A 25,294-nucleotide genomic window follows, 5' to 3' on the forward strand; every position below is an offset into this window, starting at 1 on the left:
TTTTTTTAAATCAACAGAATCTCTTACCAAAATGCTAAAACTGGGCTTTATCATTCCATTCACTGGGTCTGACTACTCAAAGGATAACCAGAACCCATACCTGATCTAATTAACAGCCGAGGGTGTTGGTCATTTGCCCCCACCCCTGGCTGTTGGTGGGGAGAGGCACAACAGTGGGAGCACAGACTCCACCCCATGGTCGAGGCCTGGGGTGGGAACTGCTTACCCTGGGGCTTGGTGACTGTCTCTGCTGCACAGATTGGGTAGGGGACACAGCGGGCACAGGAGTTGGTGGCTGATGTGGCACAGATCATGCCAGGTCGACATTCGCAGACGCGGGAGGAGTTCCATGTACACGGCGTCTTCTCCACGAGGTCGTCTAAGGGACACAGAGGAGGGTCATGGAGAAAGATCAGGATGGCAAGGGCAGGGGGTCCAGAGGGTCCCCAGGAGGACAGAGAAGCAGTTGTCCAAGGGTCCTCCAACAAGAAAATAAATGCTCGTCTGACTGTGCTGTTGAGGAGCAATCCCAGCATGCTCAAAATAATTCTGCAGGGTGAAAGAAGGCAGGAAAAAGGGAGGGCATTCTGTATGTTGCATTTACAGGAAATTCTAGAAAATGCAAGCTATTGCATGGTGACCATAGGCAGGGGGTGGGAAATGGTGACAAGGAACCCGAGGTAACTTTTAGGGGGAAATGGCTGGTTGCTCAGCTGCATGCATTTGCTAAAACTTATCAAATCGCATCCTCTAATCTGTGTATTTTACCATATGCCCACTACCTCTCCATAAAGCTGTTAAAAGAAAGTCCTTCAGGGCACGGGGTGAATGGGCATGGGTGCAGAGGAGCCGAGACTGGCCATGACTCCATAACCATTTAAAGCTGGGTGATAGTACACAGCCATCTCTGACTCACTCTACATCTGAATATGTCTGAAATGTTTAATGATAAAAAGATTTTTTGGCCAGGCGCGGTGGCTCATGCCTGTAATCCCAGCACTTTGGGAGGCCGAGGCAGGTGGATCACAAGGTCAGGAGTTCAAGACCAGCCTGACCAACATGGTGAAACCCCATCTCTACTAAAAATACAAAACTTAGCCAGGCGTGGTGGCAGGCACCTGTAATCCCAGCGACTCAGCAGGCTGAGGCAGGAGAATCACTTGAACCCGGGAGGCAGAGGTTGCAGTGAGCCAAGATAGTGCCACTGCACTCCAGCCTGGGTGACAGAACGAGACTCCATCTATTAAAAAAAAAAAAAAAAAAGTTTTTTCTCCAAAATCAAAAAAAATAACATGTTAGAGGTATTATTTTTAATAAGTGTAATAATGCTTTTGTATGTGTTCGGGAATATTTTGCAACACTCCCCTTAGAGGTAAATACAGAATGACTGGATCAGTAGATTAGGCAAATGCAACTTCTCCACAAGAGTAGTTCTCAATCAGGATACTTAGAGGCCCAGCATGATAATGGTAAGGGCTGGACGGTCTCTTCTTACAACCTCCAGAGCAAGGGAACTGGGCAGGATTTGGGGAATTTGTGCAGAGGGTGCGTGAGCTCAGCAATGAATGAAACCATCTGGGACAACGGCAGCTATTATCATTATTATTATAGCTCTTAAGATAATTGAGTACGTGTGAGACAGTCGTCTCAGCACTCTACCCAGATTAACCTACAATCATGTATTTAATTCTTACACAGTTCTCTGAGATAGATACTACTATGCCCATTTTGCAGCAGAGGAAACTGAGGCACAGAGAGGTTAGGAAACCTGCTTGAGTTTATAGGCTATTAGGCGGGAGAGGCGGGATCTGAACCCGGCACTCGGGTTCTAGAGCTCATGCCTTTAGCTACTAATACGCCGCTCTACTCTCTCGTAGGGCTTCAGTTAGGAGAGCTGAAGGAATTACTGGGCCCAGAGCTAACGCCTCTTTCTCCATATGTCCACATGGTGGTTGTGGCAGACTGTATTTTCCCACAGCATGGCTACAGTGATATTTCTGGCCCTTCCAGAGCCTTGCCACTTACCCATCAAGAAGTACAACTGTTTTCCTTCCCTCAGTCTCAAGTGAGATTTGTGGTTGCCTCAACAAACAGGAAGTGGTGGAAGTTCTGTGTGACTTCTGAGGCTAAGTCATAAAAGGAGATGTGGCTGCTGCCTCTCTCTGTCTCTCTGTCTCTCTGTCTCTCTGTCTCTCTCTCTCTCTCCCCCTCCTTCTCTCCCTCTCTTCCTCTCTCTCTCTCCCTCTCTCCTTCTCCCTCTCTCTCTCTTTCTGCCTTTCTCTCCCTCTCTCTGTCTCTTTCTCTCTGTCACTCTCTCTCTGTCTCTCTCTGTCACTTGTTCTCTCTCTCTCTCCCCGTCTCTCTGCTACTCTTTCTCTCTCTCTCTCCCCCTCTTTCTGTCTCTCTCTCCCTCTCTCTTTCTGCTCTATCTCTCTCTCTCTCTCTGTCTCTCTCTGTCTCTCTCACTCTTTCTGTCTCTATCTCTGTCACTCTCTCTGTCTCTCTCTGTCACTTGTTCTCTCTCTCTCCCTCTCTCTCCATCACTTTCTCTCTCTCTCCCTCTCCCCCTCTTTCTGTCTCTCTCTCTCTCTGTCTCATTCTGTCTCTCTCTGTCACTCCTCTCTCTCTTTCTCTCTCTTTCTGTTTCTCTCTCCCTCTCTCTTCCTGTCTCTCTTTCAAGACTTTTATGGCTGGGTGCAATGGCTCACGCCTGTAATTCCAACACTTTGGGAGGCTGAGGCGGTCGGATCACTTGAGGCCAGGAGTCTGGGACCAGCCTGGCCAAGATGGTGAAACCCTGTCTCTACTAAAAATACAAAAAAAGAAAAAGACTTCGCTTTTAGAACCCAGCCACCAGACCATGAGGAAGCCCCAGGTAAGACATGAAGAGGCCAACATGGAAAGGAACCGAGGCCGCAGCCAGGAGCCGACACCAACCCCAAGGCAGGTGAATGAATGAGGCTTCAGAGCATCCGGATCCGCAGCTTCTGGGCTTTCCAGCTAAGACCCCGGACATTGTGGAGCAGAGACAAGCTGTCCCCGCAGTGCCCTGTCTGAATTCTGACTCACAGAATCTGTGAGTACAAAGAATGGTTTGTTTTCACAACTAAGTTTTAAGAAAATTTGCTATGCAGCCTTAGTAACTAGGACAGAGCCCTCCAATGACAACAAACAGTGTCTGTGGTTCTTTTTGGCCTCCCCTGACTCTCCGCTCTGCTTTGCTGCCCGAAAGCAGCTCTGGACAAGGAGACGGACTCACACATTCCCAGCGGCCTCTGTGAATAGCCGGGGCCTCTAAAGTCACAGCCTGTGGCCTGAGCAACCCCCCAGCCCACATGACCCTCGGGGTGCGGCTGGCGCTGGGAGGTTGTGATGGGCTGGACACAGGGAAGCCCCACACCCGCGTCCTGCTGTGCGTGCACACTCAGTAAGTGCTTGTCAAAGCAGCTCGCGGGCCAGGCTCAGTGGCTCACGCCTGTACTCCCAGCACTTTGGGAAGCCGAGGTGGGAGGACCATTTGAGCCCAAGTTCAAGAACAGCCTGGGCAACATAGCAAGACCCCTGTCTCTACAAAAAAACATTTTTTTAATTAGCCAGGCATGGTGGTGTGTGCCTATAGTCCCAGCCACTTGAGAGGCTGGGGCAAAAGGATCGTGTGATCCTGGGAGGTCGCAGCTGCAGTGAGCTATGATCGCACCACTGCACTGCAGCCTGGGTGAAAGAGTAAGACCCTATCTTGGAGAAAAAAAAAGGTGGCTCATGGAGGCAGCCAGTGGGGTGGACAAGAACCTGGAACCTGGTGGCTCTTGTCTGGGTTCAAACTCCAGCCTGCAGCCCTTGGAAGTTCCCTGACTTCCCAAAGCCTCTGTTTCCTCTTCTGTAAAAGGGGAATGATGACAATCCCTGAATCACAGAGTAGTTACAAACATTAATGAGCTGAGTTTGGAACAGGCGGGTGATTCACAAATGCTTCCTGGAAGGAAAGAATATGCAAATATGGAAGCCCTCTGAAAAGAGGCAACCCCCATCGAAAACCCACAAACATGAGGGGGAGTTACCGGAAGTTCACGGTTCAAAAATGCAGAGAGGTAAACTGAGACCCAGGGAGGGACGAGGCCCTTACCTCGAGAACAGCTCACGCAGGCCGTGCAGCGGCCAGCCTCGTCCAGGTAGTAGTCAGGCTCACACTGCTTCCTGCAGTCGCCAGACCCCTGTGGGCACGGCTGCGTTGGGGACAGACCTGGGGAAAGAAGCAGAGAAGCTGCAGACTAGGCGCCTTGGCAAAGGGCCTCACTCCCCACCCAACCCTGAAGCCCCCCCATCCCTCACCATGGCCAGCTCCCAAACTCCACACATCAGCTCAGTCCAGCCTTTCAGAGGGAGTCCTGAGGCTCAGAGAGGACAGGGATATTGCGTGCATTCCACACGAGAGGAGGGTACTCACTGCCCCCCAACCAGCTCCTGCCCACTGTTCCTCCTGAGGCCACCATGCCACAGCTTCCCCCAACCCCGTCTCATGGCTCTGTCACTCCCCTGCTCAAAACTTTGGGTACAGCTTTGCTAAGAGCTCAGCACACTAGCGTAACTCCTGTTCAGAATGGTATTAGGTGGGGAGGGGCTGGGTGCCTCCTACCTCCCTCTTTTAAAGACCCGTGTGGGCCAGGCGCAGTGGCTCACGTCTGTAATCCCAGCACCTTGGGAGGCTGAGGCGGGTGGATCACTTGAGGCCAGGAGTTTGTGACTGGCCTGGCCAACATGGTGAAACCCCATCTCTATTTAAAAAAAAAAAAGTAGCGGAGTGTGGTGGCGGGCGCCTGTAGTCCCAGCTACTCAGGAGGCTGAGGCAGGAGAATCGCTTGAACCCGGAAGGTAGAGGTTGCAGTGAGCTGAGATTGCGCCATTGCACTCCAGCCTGGGCGACAGAGCAAGACTCACCTCAAAAAAACAAACCACAAACAAACAAAAGACATCATAGAGAGAATGAGCAAAGCCATGGAGTGGGAGAAGGTACAACCATAGGACAAGAGCTCCAACCCAAAATTATTAGAAGTCCCACAAATCCATTTTTTTTACAAAACCAACCCAAGAGAAAGGAAGGTACGTGCACGCAAGGACGTATGTTTCATTCTTCATTATAGCCAAAGGCAGAAACAACCCAAATATCCAAAAACTGGATAAACGGAGCACAGCATATCTACGCCGTGGAGGACTATTCAGTAATCAAAAGGGACTAGGCCGGGCGCAGTGGCTCACACCTGTAATCTCAGCACTCTGGGAGGCCGAGGCAGGCAGATCACCTTAGGTCGGGAGTTCGAGACCAGCCTGACCAACATGGCGAAATCCCATCTCTACTAAAAATACAAAATTAGCCAGGCGTGGTGGCGCATGCCTGTAGTCCCAGTTACTCGGGAGGCTGAGGCAGGAGAATTACTTGAACCCAGGAGGTGGAGGTTGCAGTGAGCCGAGACCGCGCCATTGCACTCCAGCCTGGGAGACATGAGCGAAACTCCATCTCAAAAAAAAAAGAAAAAGAAAAAGAAAAAGAAAAATGACTAACTGAGGGTTGACCCTTTGCCATGGGGACCAGGAGGGCATCAGGTGGACACGTGCAGAGGCTGGCCAGCTGAGTCACAAGTGTCACAGCAGCAGAGCGGGACCCATTTCCCTCTCACAAACCAACAAAGAGGGAAACAGAGGTGAGAGATGGGGCACCGGTGCCTGGCACAAGGCAGGCCCTCCTCACTGCTGGCAAATGAATGAGTCCGCTCGTGTCTACCTCTGCCCCTCGATGCTCTCAGCCCTAGATCATACCTTGCCACTGTCTTCTCTCCCCACCAGGAGAAGACCACAGATGAGTGCCCGCCTGCTCCAAACACCCCCACTCATGGGCCATCCACCAATCGGGCACCCCAGGGAGACGACCCACAGCTTCATGGGGAAATTACCTGGATCCGAACTAGGCCTTCCCACAGAGGAGGGAGAGCCGGGAGCCCTTGTCAGTTTAGAAGCAGCTTCCTGGGCGAGGCGGGTGCCCCCTCTTAGAGGCATGGTGCTGGCATTGGAGGTTGCTGGGGACACCGGGGTGGGCTTGGCCTGGGGGATGGTGCCACTGGGGAAGAAGCCAGAGATGGGATCGGTAATTCTGCCAATGGAGCAAGGGAGGCCTGTGATTAGGAATAACAGTTTCCACAAAGATGGGGTCCCCGGCCCTCGGCCCACCACCTCTGGCAGGCGCACTGTCGGCTCCTGGGAGCAAGGCCTGTGTTTTCCAGGCCCTCTGGGTCTCCCACGGGCTCAGGGCAGGGCTGGGCACACTCTAGGGCCTCAAATGACCTGAGGGCTTGGCAGAGAGGCACCGGGAATCCTGACACCATGGGCTGAACCCCACCTACACCCCCATACCCAGTTGTACCCTGGGCGTCCTGTGGGGTGGGACAGCCTCATCCGAAGGCCAGCTTGGGGGAAGAGGAGGAGGCAGAGCCAGGGAGTCACCTGGAGGGTTCCTTGCAGTTCTCCGGGCTGGCACAGGCAGGGCTGATCCCTGGGGAAGCCGGTTCACAGACCGTGTTCTTCTGCGCCGTGCCTGCAGCGGGGACAGCAGTGCCTTCAGAATCGGTGTTGGGGACCCAAATTCTCCCGGAATACATGCTTCCCTACCACAGGCCAGAGTTGGAGATGGGGTCCTTGGAAAACGCAGTGGTCATCTGGAGGTGGCGCCTGCCTGGCACCTGTTCCCCGTTGGAGTAAAGCAGCCTACCTTTCCCTGGAGAATTGCTCTCCCTCTGATCTCAGCATCTGTGGTCAGGGGTCGGGACCGACTGAATCCCCTTTCCAGGAATGGCCATGAGACCAGGCTGGACCAATCAATCCATTCCATTCCTCTGACCATGATAAGCCAGTTCAGGGATGGACATGTGACCCAAGCCTGTGAGGCAGAATTTAAAGATTCTGGTTTGGGATTTAAAGGTGTTGGTTTTTGGATATTAAAAATGTAAGAAAGGGAAGTTGTCTTCCCACGGGCGCTGGGCAGAGCTGCTAGTAAGTATCGTGTAGACAAACCAACAGAGAGGAAAACAGAGGTGAAAGATGGGGCAAGACGGAGCCCTGGATCCAGCCATGCCTGAAGCTTCTCAGAGCTACCCCCAGACTTTTAAGCTACACGTGCTAAAAAATTGGGGATTTTGCTACTTGCAATCCAAGGAGTCCTGGAGAACGCTGGATGGAAGCAGAGTGGAGAAGAAAACACACACATCATCCATCCAGTGCCCCTGAGTTTGCCTGTCATGTCCTAACTGTGCCAGGAAAGTCCATTTTATTTACTTATTCATTTATTTGAGACAGAGTCTTGCTCTGTCGCCTAGGCTGGAGTGCAGAGATGCAATCCTGGCTCACTGCAACTCTGCCTCCCAGGTTCAAGCAATTCTCCTGCCTCAGCCTCCCAAGTATCTGGGATTACAGGTGCCCGCAACCATGCCCGGCTAATTTTTGCATTTTTAGTACAGACAGGGTTTCGCCATGTTGGCCAGGCTGGTCTTGAACTCCTGACCTCAGGTGAACCACCCTCCTCAGCCTCCCAAAGTGCTGGGATTACAGGCGTGAGCCACCACGCCCAGTCCAGTCAAATGATTGTAATCATACACACTTCACCAGGCTGTCGTCAGGATAAACAGAAGAGTGCACGTGAGGTACCCATCACACTGCGTGACACGTCTGGTAAATGCTGTGTCCTTACCCCCATCTAGACTCCTGTTCCATCACTTAGAAGGTGACCTGTATGTCACCGGGTGTGGTGGCTCACGCCTGTAATCCCAACACTTTGGGAGGCCAAGGCGGGTGGATCACAAGTTCAGGAGTTTGAGACCAGCCTGGCCAACATAGTGAAACCCCATCTCTACTAAAATCACAAAAAATTAGCTGGGCATGGTGGCGGGTACCTGTAGTCTCAGCTACTTGGAAGGCTGAGGCAGGAGAATCACTTGAACCCGGCAGGCGGAGGTTGCAGTGAGCTGAGATCACGCCATTGCACTCTAGTCTGGGCGACAGAGCGAGGCTCTGTCACACACAAAAAAGAAAAGTGACCTGTATGTGTGGGACCTCGCTCTGAAGGTTTCCGTGGAGGTGGGCGCGAGCAATGCTGACCTCTCGTGTTCTGCAGCATGGTGGAGAGGCGACACCTAAGCTTAGGCATTTTCTGCTCTGCTTTGCAGGGAATTTACCTGCCATCTCCAAACCTCGATTTCCACACCTGGAAAATGGGGCTAATACTGTCTGTCTTACTTGAGAATTTCAGGAGAAACAGCCAGTGAAGGCTCTTAGCGTGGGGCTTGGCTGATTGGAGGCAGAAAGTGCTTTCCATTTTACAGCTGGAAAAACACAAGCCCTGAGAGCTACCCCGTGGGTGAGTCCACAGGGGACCTCAGAGATTAACGAGGGTTTGGCAGCTGAGATTAGAAGACTTCTAAAACAGTGCTGTCCAACGGAAATATGTGAGTCACACAGGCCAGCTCAAATATTCTAGGAGCCACATTTTAAAAGGTAAAAAGAAATAAGTGCAATTAATTTTCACAGTATATTTATTTAACCCAGTATATCTAAAATATCATGTTTGCAGGCAATCAATATAAAAATAATTAATTATATTCTTGTTTATATTAAGTTTTTGAAATCCAGTGCATATTATATACACAGCACTTCTCAATGCAGACTTAGCTGCATTTATTTTTATTTTTATTGTTTGTTGTTGTTATTGTTGTTGTTTTGAAACAGAGTCTAACTCTGTGGCCCAGGTTGGAATGCAGTGGCACAATCTCAGCTCACTGCAATCTCCATCTCCCGGATTCAAGCAATTCTCATGCCTCAGCCTCCCGAGTATCTGGGATTACAAGCACCCGCCACCACACCTGGCCAATTTTTGTATTTTTAGTAGAGATGAGGTTTCACCACATTGGCCAGGCTGGTATCAAACTCCTGACTTCAAGTGATCGGCCTGGCTCGGCCTCCCAAAATGCTGGGATTACAGGTGTGAGCCACCACACCCGGTCCCTAGCTGCATTTTAAGTGCGTGGCCACGTGCCACAGGCATTGGGCGCTGGGGTCCAGGGGTAGCAAAGGGAGGCCTCTGGCGCCGCCGTGTGGCAGTCTCAGGAACACCGCCCAGACAGTCCCTCCAGCAGGAAGCCTTGGCTAGAACAACTGAACTCAAGATGTTTTTCACAAAGATACAGAAGTTTCTGAGCTGAAAACTTTTTGGAAGTTTGGCCTTTTTGGAGAGGCCCCCAAGGCCTTCAGTTACACTCCCTCATTTGACAGATGGGGAGACTGAGGTCCAGAGACAGGAGGGAACATGCCCCACAAGTGCAAATGTTTACAAAATCCTAGGTATCTGCTGCCCAGTCTACTGCAGCATTCTCCCCTGCTTATGGGTGGCGGGCCTCAGCATTTCCTCAGCAGAGCGCTCTCGCCTGATCCAAGGGGAATTTGACCAGATTTGAACTCCACCCACCCCAAGCCTGGATCTCCCTGTCAGGTGCCCCCATATCTTAATTCACCGAATTTCTATGGGGAGCAGGTGCCATGCCTAGCATTTGATCGGGCAGTGGGGAGATGCTGATGAACACCAGAGGCATGGTCTTTGCCCTCAGGAAGCTTCCAGCCAGGGAGGGAGGCAGACATTGATCAAACCAAGAGACAGAAAGAGGTATGTATCCACATTTGCAAAGGACACAGTGCTGCCAGCTTCCCTAGTGAGAGGCCAGGAAAGGCCTCTTGAGGAAGTGGGATGGAGAGCTCAGGGCGGAGTAGGACTTGACTAAGTGAATGAGGAGGGAAGGGTGTCTCTGACAGAGAGAACAGCACGTGCAGAGGCCGGGTAGGACAGAGAAGCACAACATCCCCCGACCTGGAAGAAGGGCAGCGCAGGTGGGGCCCAGAGAGTGAGGGCTTGGTGCTGAGAGCTGGGGCTGGGAGAAAGGAGGGGGCTGTGTTGGGATCACATCCTGAGACTGATTCTGGGAAGATGGCATAGGCACATTTTTCCCTCGTCCTCCCACCAAGAACTGCTAAAAGCCCTGGACATTACGTACAAAATAAATATAAGAAGACTCTGAAAGACGAAGAGAAGAAGGTAGGTCAACTGGGGGCCTTGGGCCCAGAAGGACACAGTGGTGAGTCCCTGGAGTTTTCTTTTTTCTTTCTTTTTTTTTTTTGAGATGGAGTCTCACTCTTGTTGCCCAGTCTGGAGTGCAATGGCGTGATCTTGGCTCACTGCAACCTCTACCTCCCAGGTTCAAATGATTTCCCTGCCTCAGCCTCCCGAGTCGATGGGATTACAGATGCCTGCCACCACGCCTGGCTAATTTTTGTATTTTTAATAGAGACGAGTTTTCACCATGTTGGCCAGGATGGTCTTGAACCCCTGACCTCAAGTGATCTGCCTGCCTCGGCCTCCCAAAGTGCTGGGATTACAGGCGTGAGCCACCACACCTGGCCTTATGTCCTTATCTTTAGAATAACAGGAAGACACTGAAGCATTTCAGGTATATACCCGTGTGTGTGTGTGTGTGAGAGAGAGAGAGAGACAGAGACAGAGAGACAGACAGAGAGGATCAGATTCAGATTTGGTCTTGCAAGAGTCATTCTGACTGTCTGCCATGGGGGCTGTGTAAGAGAAGGAATTGGGGGTGAGAAGGTGGGGAAGATAATTGGGGGCCAAGTCTATAAGACTCGAGGACGGGCTGGCTGTGAAAGATGAGGGAAGAGGGGAAGGACAAAAGGGGCAGGCAGTGGTAGTGATGGGGGTGACTGCTAATCCCCAGGTTTGTACAACAGGGCATGGGACTCCAGACAAGGACCTGGTTGGGTGAGAGACCACAGGAACTTCGTGGCACTTTTCTCCTCCATGGACACAGGGCTGCCTCTGAGCCCGTCTCCCCGGCTCCATGAACGCTGCGCTGCGGCACCCACTTTGTGCTGTGCTCCAAAGCCCACCCACTCCTCATGCCTCCCTTCTGGAAGATGGTCCCAATGCCACCCAGACAGTTTCTGTGGCCCGTACCCCTTCTCTGGTTACGAGCAGCCCCGACACCTTGTACTATCAGAGAAGCAGAAGTCAGAGAAGTAAGAAACTTGTCTGAGGTCACATGGTAAGTTGGAAAAGAGACCCAAGTTTCTCAAGGCTTGAGCCTGAAGCCAGATCTCTCAGCACCTCTAACTCCCAATGCCCTGAACCTGAAAGGGCAAAGTCAACCCCAATCTTCCAGGGAACTCCCAGGATAGAGACTTGAGGTTTCCTTCTTGTTTAGGGGGCGTCAGATAACCGCTGCCTTGAGCCTCAAACCAAACCAAGACCTCCTCCAGCCAGGTCTATGCCAGGGGACAGCAGGGTCTCTCTGTACCTGGAACACAAGATGGGGGAGGGCAGCAGAAGGGCTGGGTGCTGGGTACATCCCTGGCCCATCGCCAAAGGAGACATGATCTGTCCAACAGGCTTCGGGAAGCAGGAGGTCAGAAGTCAGTAGTGCACTGGGGTGGGCGGAGGGTGCAGCAGCAACGGCACAGATCTCTGTCCTGGGCCGAGGGTGGGGACACTGACCTGGGAACTTGACAATCATCCCTGCTGGGCAGACAGAATGGAAGAAGCAGCGGGCACAGGAGTTGACGACAGACACGGCACAGAACATGCCAGGCTGACATTCGCAGACACGGGAGGAGTTCCACGCACACGGCATCTTCTCCACGAGGTCGTCTGAAAGGACACAGACGGGGTCACGGAGGGGAACAGAAGAAAGGCGTCTCTCCAGAGAGCTCTTGAGATGAGGGAGAGCAAGCAGGCAGCCTCTCTCCACGGGCAGCCACAGTGCAGCCTCCACCTCCCAGCTCACCCCCCTGGTGACCACTAAAATTGGATTAAAAATCAAAATAAATTAATGTACCAATTTTTGTAAATACAAAAAAGAAAAAAGGCATGGAGGAAACTTAGACGCACAGTGCTAAATGAAAGACACCAGTCCAAAAAGGCTACACACTGATTCCAACTACATGACATTTCTGGAAAAGACAAAACTATCGAGACAGTAAAAAGACCAGCAGCTGCCAGAGGTTCGGGGGAGGGAGAGATGAAGCGATGAGCTCAGGACACATTTGGGGCAGTGAAAATATTCCGGATGCCACTGTGATGGTGGGCACGTGTCATCATCCGTTTTTCTAAAGCCCTAGAATGGGCAACACCAAGAGTGAACCCTGATGTAAACTATGGACATTGTTAGTAATAATAATGCATTGTTAGTAAGAATAACGCATCATTATCGGATCACCAACGCTAACAACCGTGCAACACTAATGCAAGGTGTTCATGACAGGGGAGGCCGGGCGCAGTGGCTCACGCCTTTCATCCCAGCACTTTGGGAGGCCGAGGCAGGAAGACCATTTGCCCTCAGGAATTCCAGACCAGCCTGGGCAACATGGCAAAATCTCGTCTCTACAAAAAAAAAAAAAAAAAATACAAAATTTAGTCAGGCATGGTAGCACATGCCTGTAGTCCCAGCTACTTGGGAGGCTGAGGCAGGAGGATCGCTTGAAGCCAGGAGGTTGAGGCTGTAAAGAGCTGTGATTGCACCACTGCACTCCAGCCTGGGCAACAGAGTGATACCCTGTTTCAAACAAAAATTAGGGGAAACTGTGGGAGACTGGGAAGGGGATAGAAGGTATATGGGAACTCTGTATTTTCTGTTCAATTTTCTTGTAAATCTAAAATTGCTCCAAGAAATCATTTATTAATTTTTTTTTTAAGGCAGAGTCTCACTCTGTCACCCAGGCTGGAGTGCAGTGGTGCTATCTCGGCTCACTGCAGCCTCCATCTCCCGGGTTCAAGCAATTCTCCTGCCTAAACCTCCTGGGCTGGGATTACAGGGGCGTACCACCATGCCCAGCTAATTTTTTGGTATTTTTAGTAGAGACGGGGTTTCACCACATTGGCCAGGATGGTCTCAAACTCCTGACCTCAGGTGATCCACCCGCCTCGGCCTCTCAAAGTGCTGGGATTACAGGCATGAGCCACTGTGCCCAGCCAGAAATAGTTTATTAATTTTTTTTAAAGGACAAAGGATTGGAATAGACATTTCTCTAAAGAAGATACACAGTTGGCCAATAAACACATGAAAAATGTACAATCGTTAGCCTTTAGGGAAATGCAAGTCAAAATCACAGTGAGATACACTTCATATCCACTAGAATGACTAGAATCAAAAAGACAGATAATAACAAGTGCAGGCAGAAAAAGCAGGAAATCACAGGTTGGTTAACAGACATAAAAAGTACAGCTTGGCTGGGAGTAGTGGCTCACACTTGTAATCCCAGCACTTTGGGAGGCTGACGTGGGCAGATCACCTGAGGTCAGGAGTTTGAGACCAGCCCAGCCAACATAGTGAACCCCTGTCTCTACTGAAAATACAAAAATTAGCCGGGTGTGGTGGCGGGCACCTGTAATCCCAGCTACTCGGGAGGCTGAGACAGGAGAATGACTTGAACCCAGGAGGTGGAGGTTGCAGTGAGTTAAGATCGCCCTGCTTTACTCCAGCCTGGGCGAAAGAGCGAGACTCCATCTCCAAAACAAAACAAAACAAAACAAAACAATAACAACAACAAAATAGCACTGGTAAAACTAATAATTAATGTGTAACAGGCCTGGAGACCAAGAAGGGGCAACCTTGGCAGATCCGAAATGAAGACAACTCCCAGAAATATGGAAGGCAGAGGACAGAGGAGATCAGGGCAAAGGAGACCACAGCCCAGAATACAGCCAAGGGGGACTCTCTGAAGAAGAGGGAAAGGCTCTGGGTAGTTCCTCATGGACTCATGCCACACGGCAGAGGCCACGCGTCTCCCCGCAAAGAGACTACTGCAGCCCCACCTGAGCCCCACGGCCCTTAGAGGTGGGTTTCAGAGGCTCCATTTGCAGACCGCCCGCATCATGAGATATGATGTGCACAGAACTAGAAGTCACCAAACATCAGAGGAAAACCAGCGCCAAGGAAGAGGAGCTCTGAATGCAAACAGAACTAACACTCAAGGAGGCAGAAAAGAGGGAAAACAGAACAAAACATTAGAAACGATACATTCACGCACGGCAGAGCAACACTTCAGTCACTGATGGATGGTGTACATGATGATGGTCCCATAAGATCATAATGGAGGCCGGGTGCAGTGGCTCACGCCTGTAATCCCAGCACTTTGGGAGGTTGAGGAGGGCGGATAACCTGAGGTCAGGAGTTCAAGACCAGCCGGGCCAACATGGTGAAACCCCGCCTCTACTAAAAAAATACAAAAGTTAGCCAGGCGTGGTGGTATATGCCTGTAATCCCAGCTACTCGAGAGGCTGAGACAGGAGAATCGCCTGAACCCAGGTTGCAGGGAGCCGAGATTGCACCACTGCACTCCAGCCTGGGCAACAGAGCGAGACTCCATCTCAAAAAACAAAAAACAAAAAAAGAGATTATAATGGAGCTGAAAAATTCTTATTGCCTAGTGATGTCATAGCCATAGCAAGGTTGCAGCACATGCTTTACTCCCGTGTTTGTGGAGAAGTTGGTGTAAACAAACCTACTGCACTGCCAGTTGTATAAAAGTGCTGCATAGCACATGCAATTATGGATAGTACATAATACTTGATAATGATAATAAAAAGCTATATTGCTGGTTTATGTACTTACAGTACTATTTATCACTTTTTTTTTTTTTTGAAACAGGGTCTTGCTGTGTTGCCCAGGCTGGAGTGCAGTGGCACGATCACAGATCACTGCAGCCTTAACCTCCTGGGCTCAAGCAATCCTCCCACCTCAGCCTCCTGAGTAGCTGGGACTACAGGCGCATGCCACCATACCCAGCTAATTTATTTTATGTTTTGTAGAGATGGGGGTCTCGCTGTGTTGCCCGGCGGGTCTCAAACTCCTGACCTCAAGCGATCCTCCCAGCCTGGCCTCCCGAAGTGCTGAGACTGTAGGCATGAGCCACCAAGCCTGGCCTTATCATTATTTTAGATAATCCCTGAAGCCCCTCCCAGCTCCACCTCTAACCCCCGAAATGTGTCAGTCCAATTCTTGTACTCCCACTTATTTAAAAAAAAAAAAAAAAGTGAATTGTAATACAGCCTCAGGTAAGTCCTTCAGGAGATCTCCAGAAGAAGGCATTGTCACCACAGGAGATGGCACTCCATGCATGTTACTGCCCCTGAAGACCTTCCAATGGGACAAGATTCGTTTCTTTTTATCTTTTTCTTTTTTTTTTTTTTTTTTTTTTTGAGACAGAGTCTCGTTCTGTCACCCAGGCTGGAGTGCAGTGGCGCAATCTCGGCTCATTGCAACCTCCGCCTCCCGGGTTCAAGTGATTCTCCTGCCTCAGCCTCCCAAGTAGCTGAGATTACAGGTGCCTGCCATGACACCCGGCTAATTTTTGTATTTTTAGTAGAGACGGGGTTTCGCCATGTTGGCCATCCTGGTCTCGAACTCCTGACCTCAGGTGATCCACCCGCCTCGGCCTCCCAAAGTGCCGGGATTACAGGTGTGAGCCACTGCGCCCGGCCTATATCGTATTTTTACTGCACCTTTTCTATGTTTAGATACACAGATACTTACTATCGTGTCACAGTTGCCTACAGTATTCAGGACAGTCGTGTGCTGTGCAGAGTTGTAGCTTAGGAGCAAAAGGATCTGCCATAGAGCCTAGGTGCGCAGTAGGCTACATCACGTAGGTGTGTGTGAGTTCACTACTCTAGGATGTTTGCACAACGACAGAATGTATTCCTGTCATTAAGCAATTCATGACTATAATTTATACCCTCAGAGACACACACAAAAAATTGTATGTTGGGTGCAGCGGTATGCACCTGCAGCCCCAGCTACTCGGGAGGCCGAGGCAAGAGGAACACTTGAGCCCTGGAGTTTAAGGCCAGCCCGGACAACAAAGTGAGACCCTGTCTTAAAATGTAAAGAAAGAAATCGGGCCGGGCGTGGTGGCTCACGCCTGTAATCCCAACACTTTGGGAGGCTGAGGCGGGTGGATCACTTGAGGTCAGGAGTTTGAGACCAGCCCGGGCAACATGATGAAACCCCATCTCTACTAAAAATACAAAAATTAGCCGGACGTGGTGGCACATCCCTGTAATCTCAGCTACTCAGGAGGCTGAGGCAGGAGAATCGCTTGAACCCAGGAGCTGGAGGTTGTAGTGAGCCGAGATCGCACCACTGCACTCCAGCCTGGGCGACAGAGTCAGACTCTGTCTCAAAAAGGAAAAAAGAGAACAAAAATATAAGCAACAGACAAGCATCCTCAAACATGAAATAACTCAGAGAATATTGAGCCCTTCTTGAAAAATCCACCTGACAGTGTAATCCAATCACTCAAATGATGAATCGAAGTGAAAAACTCAGGCATGGAGAAACTGTGCCAGATAAACTCATCATGAATAATAAAAAATTTTCAGGCTAACATGCCAAGGGGCTTATGGTTGCAGATGATAATATAAACATTATAGATTACGACAAAGCAAAAATTGTGTAAGCAATAAAAGTCAGGAAGAGGATGCGGAGGTGGGGAAAAATAATGACTCTGTTCTTTGTTACAGGGAGTCAATCTATTCTCTACTGTCCAAAACTCGAAATAAGCAGATTGTACCTTTACTGCAAGAGACAGTAGTTCCTGAAATGATTATTAACCACTTACTGATTTTCATAACCTCCTTTCTTAATTTTAGAGGGTTTTTTTTTAAAGGAACTGCAATATCTTTTGCTAAAAATACATTAATCTGACTGAGGTCTGGCATTCTTCTGTTTCACTTTGGTTTCTTTTTCTGATACTTTTGATTAAAATTAAATATTATCATTTTAATGTCATAAATAAGATGTTGCCATTCTCTTAAAATTCCTTCTTTGTATGTGTGTACAGCCTGTCTGGTTACTAACCTACCTATCTTTATACAGAGAGGTAGAGAAGCATGTCAACCATCTAATGATAATAGTAGCTGTCTATAGATGGAGGGCTGGGGAAGACAATGTTTGTTTTCTTCCTTATACTCTTTGTATTGCTTGAATTTTAAATAATAAATGTTTATAATTTTCATTTCATAAAATGCAGTCATTAGTTTTAGAAATTCAAAGATATACCAGATAAATGTTAATGTAAAGAAAGAAGAAATGGCAGTATTATTATTACTTTTCTTTCTTTTTAACCCTTGCTACTTCTTCCAGGAAGGAATAGCAATATTACTGTCAAATAAATGTGAAATTAAGGGAAAAGGCATTACAAGGAATGGAGAGGTATATTCATGTGGATAAAAAGCCCAACCCACCAAAAACACATAATATTCATGAACATTTATGTACCTAATAACATAGCTTTGACATATATGAAGCAAAAATAGAAAGAACACAATGAAAATCTAATAGATGAACAAGTGTACTGGGAGATAAGATTTTAACACATCTCTCTCAGAAATAAAGGTGATAAAAGTAAATAAGGGTACATATTATTTAAATAACAATTAACAAGCTTAACTTAATAGATATATAGAGAACTTTATATGCAACAAACAGAATACACATTTTAAAACACCCACACACTGAACACTCTGAAAATATGTGATCATTTATTATTATTAGACCACAAAAAGATCTCAACAAATTTCCCCCATCCTGCCCCCCAAAAAAATCCACACAAAAAGAAAACACTAGCTAGCACACAGACCGCATTCTCTAACCATAATAAGAAATGAACAATAAAAGGTCATGTTGAAACAGTTTCCCTGGAAGTCCTGTGGTCCTAGGAAAAGTACACAGCTCTTGGCGTCAGCCCACAACTCAAACTCCAGTTCTGCCACTTACCAGAGTTCTGTAACTTTGGAAAGGCCCTTAACCTCACTATCCTCAAATTCCTCATTGTAAAGCAAGGATAAGCAAGAAATCCTCCCTAGGGCTGTGGTGAGGATTAAACTCAAAAAAATGTGAGTCTTCTCCTTCAGGGAACATGTTAAGTCTCTGTGAGAGTATGGATGCAAAAGGTCATGGCTGATATCAAATCACAAACGCAGAGAGGTAAACTGAGGTACCAGGAGGACAACTCAGAGAACAGACGTCAAATCATGATGCTCTCCACCTTCCAGATTCTTCACCTCTCCTCTGAGGACCCCTCATGCTCCCTAGAAGGAGGCCCTGGAGAGAGAACAAGGGCCCTTACCTCGAGAACAACTCACGCAGGCCGTACAGCGGCCGGCCTCATCCAGGTAGTAGTCAGGTTCACACTGCTTCCTGCAGTCAGCAGGCCTCTGTGGGCACTGCTGTGTCGGGAACAGCCCTTGAAAAAGAAACAGAGAAGCTCCAAACCAGGCTGACTTAGCAAAGGCCTTATAACCCAATGCCCCACACCTCTCATCCCTGAAGCCCCTCCCAGTTCCACCTCCAACCCGCGAAATGTGTCAGTCCAATTCTTGTGCTATGGATGGAAGCCCTGACACCCAGGAGGGGCAACTCTAGCCTAAGAGCCCCTAGCAGGCAAGGAAAAGCAAGATAGTTATAGAGAGCTGGGCCTGGGATTCTAGGGCTGCCATTTGCTAATTGCATGATAATGACCTTGTCAGCACTGTTTTGTGGGGGGGGGGGGGGGGGGGGGGCGGGGTACATAGTAAGTGTATATATTTAGCACTATTAAGTTAGTAATAGGACCTACCTCCTAGTGTTCTTGGAAGGACTGAATGGACTGCTAAGATAAATATGTATAAAGTACTACAGCAGTCCCTGGCACCCAACAAGCCCTATATGAGCACTGGTTGTCATTCTCTGCAGGGATCTTATCTCACTGCAGGAATTAGCGGAGTCATAACTTTAGACCATGAAAGTCTAGACCAAGCTTGTCCAACGCAGGACGGGCCGCATTCGACCCAGGACAGTTTTGAATGAGGCCCAACGCAAACTCAGCAACTTTCCTAAAACATTATGAGAGATTTTTTTTTTTTTTTTTTTTTTTTTTTTTTTTTTTTTTTCCTGCTCATCAGTTATGAGCTAAAACACTATCCTTAGTGTTAGACTAAATTCACTTCTTCCAATGTGGCCCAGGGAAGCCAATGGATTGGACACCCCTGTCACAAGGACCCTAATCCAGCCTGATTTGGAGATACACAAGTCATCCGGCAATCGCTGCCTACTTTGCTTCCAGGATGAGCACATGACCCAAGCAGGCCAATCAGAATACTTCTTCCCATCAATATAATTGTCTCAAGATTGCCACATGACCCAAGCAGGCCAATCAGAGTACTCCATGTTCCTCACCACTGTGATTGGTTTAATATGGGCACATGACCCAGGCATGCCAGCCAATAAGCTGGATAAAAATCCAGTATCTACTGGATTCCTGGCTGAAAGGGCCGGGTAAGCCCAGAGCTGCCCAGGTCATCACTGCCTAAGCGTGGGCATGGTGTGGGCAGGACTTGCCAAAGAAGGAGGTGACTCAGAAGCCAGCAGAAGCCAGAGTTGGAGAGAAATGGGCTCCTGAGGACATAATTCAAACATCTGAATGTAGGGTGTTCATGGACTTCTCTGTTATGGAGCCAATTATTTGTCTTTTGTCTTATTTGAGCCCTTTTGCCAGTTACAATGAAAATAATCTAGACCAGGGGGTTCCCAATATTTCTTGTGTCCCTAATCATTCTAAGGAAGCCAGTGGACACTGCAAAAATCATGAATTCATAAATAGAATATGTAGGAATACAGAGGAATCCAACTATATTAGAATATGGTTATCAAAGCATTAAACAAAATAACGTAAGATATAGTAACAGGCCGGGCGCGGTGGCTCACGCCTGTAACCCCAGCACTTTGGGAGGCCAAGGTGGGTGGATCACATGAGGTCAGGAGTTCAAGACCAGCCTGGTCAACGTAGTGAAACACCGTCTCCACTAAAAATACAAAAATTAGCCAGGTGTCATGGCAGGCACCTGTAATCTCAGCTACTTGGGAGGCTGAGGCAGGAGAATCACTTGAACCCGGGAGGCGGAAGTTGCAATGAGCCGGGATCACACCATTGCACTCCAGCCTGGGCAACAGTCGCGAAACTCCATCTCAAAAAAAAAAAAAAAAAAAAAAAAAGACACAGTAACATGTGATTCTTTGTAAACTCATTAGATAATAGGATAAAATAACTCCATAGTTTCAAAGCAGTGATGAGTCCAAACAACATTTCACAACATCTGCAGCCACTGTAATAGAATATGAGAATATCTATGATTTCTGCTGATGACAGAGCTGTGTACTCCAATTACCACTATGCTTTGTTGCCTTAATTCATAATGGGAGGAATTCATAAGGGAATTTTAGCTAGAAGCTAATTAAAATAATTGAATCCATTCAGGTTCATGATCCCCGTGAAATCTACCTTTGAGAGTCCACGGACCCCAGGGTAAGCACCTCTGCCCTAGAACAACACACAAGAACCTCTCAAAAATACTAGCTTCAGACCGGTCGCGGTGGGTCAAACCTGTAATTCCAGCACTTTGAGAGGCCGAGGCGCGTGGATCATTTGAGGTCATAAGTTCAAGACCAGCCTGGCCAACATGGCGAAACCCCGTCTCTACTAAAAATTAGCCGGGCGTGGTGGTACATGCTTGTAATCCCAGTTACTCAGGAGTCTGAGGCAAGAGAATTGCTTGAAACTGGGAGGCAGAGGTTGCAGTGAGCCGAGATCATGTCACTGCACTCCAGCCTGGGCGATAGAGTGAGACTCCGTCTCAAAAAAAAAAAAAAAAAAAAAAAAAAACTAGCTTCATGGCTGTCGCTTTCTAACTCAGACACTTCAGTAGTTCCCCAGTAGTCTTTCCGAGAGGTAAATATGACCCCATCATTCCTTGCTGAAAACTTTCAAAGGCTTCTCATGGCTCCCAGGATGGGTCCTTACCATGTTCAGCGAGGTTCGGCTCACCTATGTCCCCCTTGCCCATTCATCTCTAGCCACACTGGCCTCCCCTGTTCCCTAAAGGGGCCATGCTCCCTTCTGCCACCCGAAGGCCTTTGCACAAGCTGGTCCTCTGCCAGGAATACTCCTCTCCCCTAGTAACTCCCACTCAGCCTTCACATCATAATCAAAGCATCACTGTCTCAGAGCCTTGGTCGTGATTCCCAGTAAAAACAAAGACTCATTTCCTTGCCCTTCAACACCTAACTGTCATAATCACACATTTATTTGTGAGCTCAGTCTTCACAGTGTCTAATTCCCCATAAGAACGTCAGCTCATCGGATGCAGCGGCTCACACCTGTAATCCTAGCACTTTGGAAGGCTGAGGCGGGCGAATCTTTTATTTTATTTTTATTTTTATTTTCTTTTTGATACAGAGTTTTGCTCCATTGCCCAGGCTGGAGTGCAGTGGCAGGATCTCAGCTCACAGCAACCTCCGCCTCCCACGTTCAAGCGATTCTCCTGCCTCAGCTGGGATTACAGGCAATCATCACTACACCTGGTTGATTGTTTGTATTTTTAGTAGAGATGGGGTTTCACCGTGTTAGCCAAGATGGTCTCGATCTCCTGACCTCATGATCCACCCACCTTGACCTTCCAAAGTGCTGGGATTACAGGCGTGAGCCACTGCATCTGGCCCAGGCGGATCATTTGAGGTCAGGAGTTTGAGACCAGCCTGGCTAACACGGTGAAACCTCGTCTCTACTGAAAATACAAAAATTAGCCAGGCGTGGTGGTGCACACCTGTAATCCCAGCTACTCGGGAGGCTGAGGCAGGAGAATCACTTGAACCCAGGAGGCAGAGGTTGCAGTGAGCAGAGATTGCACCACTGCACTCCAGCCTGGGCAACAAAGCAAGACCCCATCTCAAAAAAAAGTCAGCTCCTTGAGGATGAGTCTTTCCATGTCCACTCACCAATGCCTCCCCTATCACAGGGCCTCACACATATTTCATTAAAACATGTTCTGTCAACCTAATTCATACGGCATTCCCCAGCCTGCACTCCCAGCCTCACACGGTGCCTCCACCTTCCCAGTCTGACATTCTAGTACATTGCTCACTTCACGCCCTCTCTACTGCAGCCAGTCTGGGCATCTTGGTCTTTTCTCTGACATCCCTCATACATCCTGAATGTTGATATGGATTAAACTGTGTCTCCCCCAAAAAAAGATATTCTAGAGTCCTAACCCCCAGTACCTCAGAATGTGATTTTATTTGGAGATAGGGGCTTTAAAGAGGCAATCCAGTTAAAATGAAGTCGCTAGGATGGGCCTAATCCAATCTGACTGGTGTTCTCATGAAAAGGGGAAATGTAGCCAGCGCGGTGGCTCACGCTTGTAATCCCAGGACTTTGGGAGGCTGAGGCGGACGGATCACCTGAGGTCAAGAGTTCAAGACCAGCCTGGCCAACATAGTGAAACCCCATCTCTACTAAAAATACAAAAATTATCCGGGCATGGTGGCATGTCCCTGTAGTCCCAGCTACTCGGGAGGCTGAGGCAGGAAAATCACTTGAACCTGGGAGGTGGAGGTTGCAGTGAGCTGAGATTATACCACTGTACTCCAGCCTGGGCAACAGAGGGAAACTCCATCTCAAAAAAAAAAGAAAAAGAAAAGGGGAAATTTAGACATTGTCAGGCACGGTGCCTCATGCCTGTAATCCCAACACTTTAGGAGGCCGAAGTGGGAGGATCACTTGAGGCCAGGAGTTGGAGACTAGTCTGGGCAACATGGCAAGACCCCATCTACAACAATAGAAAATTAGCTAGGTGTAATGTGCACACTTGTACTCCTAGCTACTCAGAAAGGCTGAGGTGGGAAGATCACTTGAGCCCAGGAGTTAGAGGTTGCAGTGGGCTATGATCGTGCCACTGCACTCCAGCCTGGGTGACAGAGCAAAACCCTGTCTCTAAAACAATACAATACAGTACAGACGAAATAAAATAAATAAGAAAAGGGGAAATTTGGACACAGAGACAGACACGCACACAGGGAGAACGCCATGTGAAGACTAGAGTGATGCTGCCACAAACTAAGAAACTACTGGAAGTTGAGAGAGAAGCCAAGTCTTTCCCTAGAGCCTTGAGAGGGAGAATGGCCTTGCCAACATCCTGATCTACAACTTCTGGCCTCCAGAAGTATGAAACAATACATCTCTGTTGTTTAAGCCAGCTGGGGACCAGTACCAGTCCATGGCCTGTTAGGAACGGGGCCACACAGCAGGAGGTGAGTGACAGTGAGCAAGCATTAGCTCCCGAACTCCACCTCCTAACAGATCAGTGGCAGCATTAGATTCTCATAGGAGCACAAACCCTATTGTGAACTGCACACGCAAAGGATCTAAGTTGCACGCTTCTCATGAGACTCTAATGCCTGATGATCTGAGATGGAACAGTTTCATCTCAAAACCATCCCTGACCCCACTTCGTGGAAAAATTGTCTTCCACGAAACCAGTCCCTGGTGCCAAAAAGGTTGGGGACCACTGGTTTAAGCCACTCAGCCTGTGGTACTTTGTTACGGCAGCCCCAGCAAACTAACACAAATGTTCTTCCTGCAGGCTAAGTGGCTTCTCCATCTCCACTTCCACCCACTGGGAACCCTTCACACCCAGCCAGATCAGGCTGAAATACCATCTTCTCATGGAACTTTCCTGATCATCTGACCCCACCCAGCTCCTCTCTCTGGGTCCCTTTAAAGTCACCCTCTCAGAACACCCACAGACTGCTCTGCCAGGGTGTGGCAGATCAGACCTACCAAGATGTACCACCCCAGGAGCAGCTCCACCAATGGTTAATGGGCGTTGGCATATAAATACCCCAGCTCCCTCAGCCCTCAGCTGTTCCACACTGGCTCGCAGAGGCCCCCAGAGGGATTAAGCCCCAGTTGCCCACAGCAGTAACTATCTTTCTAACACAACTTTATAAGCTGCCTTCCCTTCCCTCTGCCACTTCCCTACTTCCAAATTGCTGTTTCCAGGCATCACTAACTGTACTCAGATCTTTGCCTCAAAGTCTGTGCATCAGTCTGCTCAGGCTGCCATAACAAACTACCACAGACAGGGTGGCTTAAACAACAGAAATTCATAGTCAGTTTTTGAGGCCAGAAGTCCAAAATCAAGGTATGCACAGGGCTAGTTTCTTCTGAGTTCTTTCTCTTTGACTTATAGATGGACTCTGTTCCCCATGTCCTCCCACAGTCTTGCCTCTGTGTATATCTGTGTCCTAATTTCCTCTTATAAAGGCACCAGTCATATTGGATTTGGGCCTATCCTAGTGAACTTATTTTAACTCAATTGCCTTTTTAAAGACCCCGTCTCCAAATAAGGTCACATTCTGAGATTCTGGGGTTAAGACTTCAGCATAGGAATTGGTGGTGGGGGGCACAATTCAGCCCATAACAGTCTACTTCTGGGGGAATTCAAACTATGGTACCCCCTTTTCTTACAGGCAGATAGAAAAGTCTCAAACTGGTATAATATTTGTCTTATCGAGATTGAGTTTGTGAGGGCAAGATGATAGCTGCCCCGCCCCCCATGGTTGAATCTCTAGGGTCTGATAGAATGCAAATACACAGAACATATTGGGTGAATCAATGAATGAATGAGTGGGTGGATAGGTGGGTAAATGGATGAGTGGGTGGGTGGGTGGGTGGATGGATAGATGAGTGGGTGGATGGGTGGGAAGATGGGTAGATGGGTGGATGAGTAGGTTGGTGGGTGGATGGATGGATGAGTGAGTGGGTAGGTGAATGGATAAATGAGTAGGTGGATGAGTGGGTGGGTGGTTGGATAAGTGGGTGAGTGGATGGATGAGTGGGTGAGTGGATGGATGAGTGGGTGGGTGGATTGATGAGTGGGTGAGTGGATGGATGAGTGGTGAATGGATAGATGAGTGGTGAGTGGATGGATGAGTGGGTAGGTGGATGGATGGATGGATGGATGAAGGGTGGATGGGTGGAAGAACAGTAGATGAGTGAGTAGATGGGTGGATGGGTAGACAGATGAGTGGATGGATGGATGGATGGATGGGGAAAGGTGGATGGGTGAGTAGATGGGTGGATAGATGGATGGGTTAGGGAAGAGTGGATGAGTGGGTAGATGGGTGGATGGGTAGAAGGATGGGTGGATGAATGGATGGGGAAGGGTGGATGGGCAGATAGATGGGTGGATAGATGGATGTGTTAGGGAAGAGTAGATGAGTGGGTAGATGGGTGGATGGGTAGATGAATGGATAGATGGATGGGTGGATGCAGACCAGTGGTTTAGGGGCTTTTCCTCACTGTAAGCTCCCATTCTTCCTCCTTT

At 48.8% G+C, this 25,294-nt stretch overlaps 1 protein-coding gene across 1 annotated transcript in view; it reads right to left on the reverse strand.

The window, feature by feature from the left end:
- The window catches only part of TNFRSF8 (TNF receptor superfamily member 8), a 39,296-nt gene extending 27,563 nt beyond the window's left edge, over positions 1 to 11,733 (reverse strand). Inside the window, exons 1-5 of the mRNA XM_007980510.3 lie at positions 11,591 to 11,733; positions 6,493 to 6,583; positions 5,946 to 6,109; positions 4,124 to 4,240; positions 227 to 379 (exon numbers count right to left, since the gene is read on the reverse strand). Of these exons, the coding sequence (XP_007978701.3) occupies positions 227 to 379; positions 4,124 to 4,240; positions 5,946 to 6,109; positions 6,493 to 6,583; positions 11,591 to 11,726 (661 nt within the window). The 5' untranslated portion in view covers positions 11,727 to 11,733. The remainder of the gene's footprint in view (positions 1 to 226; positions 380 to 4,123; positions 4,241 to 5,945; positions 6,110 to 6,492; positions 6,584 to 11,590) is intronic.
- Between the last annotated feature and the right edge of the window lie 13,561 nt (positions 11,734 to 25,294).

This window comes from Chlorocebus sabaeus, chromosome 20 (assembly GCF_047675955.1).
Source record: "Chlorocebus sabaeus isolate Y175 chromosome 20, mChlSab1.0.hap1, whole genome shotgun sequence".
In the NCBI taxonomy this organism is placed as follows: domain Eukaryota; kingdom Metazoa; phylum Chordata; class Mammalia; order Primates; family Cercopithecidae; genus Chlorocebus; species Chlorocebus sabaeus.